Source organism: Macadamia integrifolia, chromosome 8 (genome assembly GCF_013358625.1).
Source record: "Macadamia integrifolia cultivar HAES 741 chromosome 8, SCU_Mint_v3, whole genome shotgun sequence".
NCBI lineage: Eukaryota > Viridiplantae > Streptophyta > Magnoliopsida > Proteales > Proteaceae > Macadamia > Macadamia integrifolia.
The window spans coordinates 19,230,967-19,235,685 of record NC_056564.1 but is presented as its reverse complement, the minus strand read 5'-3'; the positions used below and the strand labels follow the sequence as shown (position 1 = coordinate 19,235,685).

The following is a 4,719-nucleotide window of genomic DNA, read 5'->3' as shown; positions in this document are numbered from 1 at the left end:
GGGGGGGGGGCGCGGGGGGTTTGTTTATTTATTTATTATGGTTTGGCTTTTTGGGTGCATCAGGGTGAGTTAATGGGTCTTATCGGTTTGCTGTCAGATTGATTTGGGCTGATTTTGTTTTCATAAAAAGGTTTATTTCCATTGATTTTTCCAATTTTTTTAGTTTATATCTGATTCGGTTCGTTTTTCAATTGGTTTTGATTTCTGCCGGTTTCATTAAAGATTAAACTATAGCAAGCTAGATAATGACCCAATTCAGTTTGGGTTGAACCAATCGGTTTATCACGTGAGGTTCTCTAAGGCTGCGTTTGGTAACGTTCCAAAAAAACGTTTCTAGAGTTTTTTTGTTCTATGGGAACAAAAAAAAATGGAATAAAGCGTTTGGTGCATTTATGGCGTGTTTCGTTTTTTTTTGTTTTAACAAAAAATGAAAAAAAAATACTAGAAACAAGAATTGATGGAAAGACAAAAGGTAGGCTACATTTGGTAACATTCCCAAAAAACGTTTATGGAGTTTTTTTCGTTTTGTGGAATCGAAAAAACGGAATAAAGTGTTTGGTGCATTTACGGTGTGTTTCATGTTTTTTTTTTTTAGAGCAAAATTTATAAAAAAAAATAATAATAATAATAATAAAAAAGAGCTAGAAACGAGAATTGACGGAACTACAAAAGGTAGTTCTGTAGTTCTAGTTTCGTTAAAAAAAAAAAAAAGTATTTTGACACAGAAACTGAAATTTCCGTTTTTGACACGAAACGTCGTTTCTGGAACAGAAACATTAAGCTGCGTTTGGTAACGTTCTATTGAAACATTTCTGGAGTTTTTTCATTTTATTGGAACAAAAAAATGGAATAAAGCGTTTGGTGCATCATAGACGAGTTTCTGTTTTTTTGGAACAAAAAATGAAAAAAGAACAGTAGAAACTGGAATTGACGGAAGGACTTCCCAGTTTCGTTCCAAATAAAAAAAAAAATGAACTATTTGGGGGATTTTAGGGAAATCATTCATGATAAACTTGTCTTCCCCCTAGCTCTTCATTTTTCACAATTTCGCACACAGAGAGGAGAGAAGACTTGTGTTTTGAAACCGTTTTAGAAACAGATTCAGCAAATACCATTTTTTCATTTAAAAACAGCATTTTGACATAGAAACTGAAATTTTCGTTTTTTACACGAAACGTTACCAAACGCAACAATTCCATCATTCCAAAAAAAAAAAAAAACGACATTTTGACATGGAAACTGAAATTTCTATTTTTAACATGAAACGTCATTTCTGGAACAAAAACGTTACCAAATGTTTGGTAACGTTCCAAAAAAACGTTTCTAGAGTTTTTTTTGTTCTACAGGAACAAAAAAAACCGCATAAAGCATTTGAAGTGTTTCTTTTTCTTTTTTTTTTTGAACAAAAGGTGGGAAAAAAAATGCTAGAAACGAGAATTGATGACAAAAGGTAGTTCTGTCGCTCCAGTTGCTCCAGTTTCGTTACAAAAAAAAAAATTTGGAAAAAAAAAAGTATTTTGATACAGAAACTGAAATTTTTGTTTTTGATAAGAAAAGTCGTTTCAAAAAGCTGTTTTTAAAAGAAAAAATGGTGTTTAGTGAATTTGTTTCTGGAACGGTTTCAAACCGCATGTCTTCTCTCCTTTCTGTGTGCGAAATTGTGAAAAATAAAGAGTTAGGGCGGAAGACAAGTTTATCGAGAACGATTTCCCTAAAATAATCCAGAATTTATTTATTTATTTATTATTTTTTTTAATTTGGAACGAAACTGGGAAGATGGAACTGCTATTTATCGTTCAGTTAATTACAATTTCCACTGTTCTTTTTCATTTTTTGTTCCGAAAAAATGGAAACTCGTTTATGATGCACCAAACGCTTTATTCCGTTTTTTCATTCCAATACAACGTTACCAAACGCAACTTAAGTGTTCCAATCGTTAGAGCAACTATTGGACGAATTTTCAATGTTCTTAGAAGGAAATTTAGGCCATGTATACACTCGCCACACAACGTTGTTAGATTGTAAATGCCATATAAAATATAAAGCATGCATCAATAGTTTTCTATTGTATTAGAGTATTAGAATTAGATAGTGGAATTCAAATTGAATTATAAATAAAAATAAAAATAAATTAAATTAACTTTAACTCTTAACTAGAGCTGCACCTATGGTTTTTCCGCTTGGTTATAGCCCACGACTAACTCTCTATTCGCCTTGTTCTGGTACATATAATTTGGTTTTTGGTTTATGAGAAAAAACTAATTAGAGGAAGAAAGAAACAGAGTAGGGAAAAGAAGCCACAGACAAGACAGACACATCTTAAAGCACAAGAGCAAGCAAGTAAGCCTCCTGGTCAGAAGATAAAGAAAAGAAAAATCTAAGATATCCTCAATGATGGAAGCAGTAGCCCAATCAATCGATGAACCATCCAAGACATTCTGGGTTGCAAGCCTGATACAGAGTGGATAAAACTCAAAATGTGAGCTACTACATTAAGGGAATGTCTACAGGAAAAAAAAAAACCCAATCTCCTAAGAACAACTATGGTTTAATCAAGAAACAAAAGGATTTAGAGTAAGAGAAACTAGTAAGATGCTGAAGTTGAGGGCTATGGAAACCATAAACTTGTTATCTTCATCTTCCTGTTTCAATGCCATTTTCATTGTCATCAACCATGAATTTCTTCCAAACTCTGTGTTGCTTCCAGACCCTCTCCACCATGAGATCAATTGGCACATTCTTTGTTTCTGGCAACAGGAAGAAGGCAAATAGCCCCATGACAACAATCCATCCAGCAAAGAAGAAGAAGATCATAGCTCGCATGTGACACAGCATTGACAAGAATGCTTGAGCAATTAGAAAAGTGAAAAGCATGTTTGAGCTCACTGCAAATGCAAAACCTGCAGTCCTTGTCTCCATTGGAAAGGTTTCACTAGGGATCAACCAACCAAGAGGACCCCATGACCAAGCAAAACCCATCACATAAACACACACTAGCAATACCACTAGAATTGCTTGTCCATGCCCAAGTGTATCGCTATAACTCTTCAAATGTGCTTGTAGAATTCCCCCAATTATACTCTGCAATCACATAATTAAATTTTATTAATAGATATGTTGGAGTTCAAAATTAAGGAAAGCAAGACAGTTAGTTACCTGTGTGATGAACATCTGAAAACAAGCTTCAATAAGCAAAACCCTCCTCCCAACTTTATCGACAAGCAAAACTGAGACCAATGTGCTAATCACATTCACAAGCCCAGTAATGACTGATGATAATAATGCCGCATCGTTCCCGAACCCAACTGTCTGAAACAGGACTGGGGCATAGAACATTATAGCATTAATCCCTGTGAATTGTTGAAAGACTTGCAGTAAGATGGCAATGATAAGTGGTGGCATGCTTGACAACTTCATGAGCTTCTTGAAGGGGTGCTTCACTAGATGGGCTATCTCACTTGCAGTCACAATTTGATCAAACTCAGCATCAACATCTTCGACACCCCTGATCTTCTTAAGTATTGCTTTCCCCTTCTCATACTTCCTCCTCTCGATAAGGCTTGTGGGAGTTTCTGTAATATAGAAGGAACCCAAGAGTAGAACAAAAGCCGGTGCAGCTGCAATACCCAAGGATAACCTCCAACCCCATGGGTGCTTCTTTGATGCGAAGTAGTTAACTATGTTTGCTATCAATATCCCAATTGTTACAAAGAGCTGGAACAGAATGTTCACCGCCCCTCGATGTTGAGGTGGGGCAACTTCCGACAAGAATAGGGGAACTGCCTGCAAGTGATCAGGTGTTAGATAGATATGCTCATGTCAATGTCTGCATCCTAGATCATTAGATTAAGGCTGTGTTTGGTATGCATTCTCAATTGGAATAGATTCAGGGTCTAGAATACACTTGCTGTGTTTGGTATTTGATCTTGGAATGCATTATCGACCTAGAATGCATACACAATATAACCTAAAAAGTATACCAAACACAACTTAAGAAAATTTCATTAATCCTACTACAACATACCTCATTACCAAAACCAACACCAATGCCGAAAAGGATTCTTCCAAAGATCAGCATAATAAGGTTGACACCTCCAGCCGTCAAGGCAGCACCTGCAATGAACAACAGAGACGCCCATCGAATTGTCTGCTTCCGGCCGGCAACAGTGCACACCTTTGATGCAATGAAGCTAGCAAGGAGAGCAGCAAGATACAAGGAAGATGTAAACAGTTGGAGAAGTTGGTCATCATATTTGCAGTAATTGTTCTCTTTTGCATGGCGTTTCCTTTCATAGACTTCTGGGAAGAACTTCAACAAGAAGTCGTCCATTGCTGTCACCCCTCCTAAGAAAATGACAGTCACAGGAAGGAAAACCAGTAACTAGTCACACTTTCATGAAACTGAATCATCCCCTTGTATTAAGTAGAGTGAGGTTCTAACTTCTAAGTACTAGTTAAGAAAAAGATTCAGTCAATCTATATAGTCCTTCTCATATGATCAGCTTAGTGATTCTAAAACCAATATTTGATTAAGATATAATTGCTACTATACTAATTATCTGTCCAAACAGATTATTAGTTAGGAGAATAAGATCATAAGGTGGGGCTAACATTCCTTTAGTAAGAACACTTGGAATGGCCCTGCAAATTTGATCATATGGGGAATTTGAGTTCATTATTAACTCCTGTCCTTATTATATTTAAGATTAAAAGTCCCCT

General features: G+C 35.9%; 1 protein-coding gene across 1 annotated transcript in view; it reads right to left on the bottom strand.

The window, feature by feature from the left end:
* Positions 1–2,416: 2,416 nt before the first annotated feature.
* LOC122087643 (sugar transport protein 8-like) overlaps positions 2,417–4,719 on the bottom strand; it is a 2,974-nt gene continuing 671 nt past the window's right edge. The window contains exons 2-4 of the mRNA XM_042656844.1: positions 4,025–4,344; positions 3,157–3,783; positions 2,417–3,081 (exon numbers count right to left, since the gene is read on the bottom strand). Coding sequence (XP_042512778.1) covers positions 2,635–3,081; positions 3,157–3,783; positions 4,025–4,344 — 1,394 coding nt within the window. The 3' untranslated portion in view covers positions 2,417–2,634. The remainder of the gene's footprint in view (positions 3,082–3,156; positions 3,784–4,024; positions 4,345–4,719) is intronic.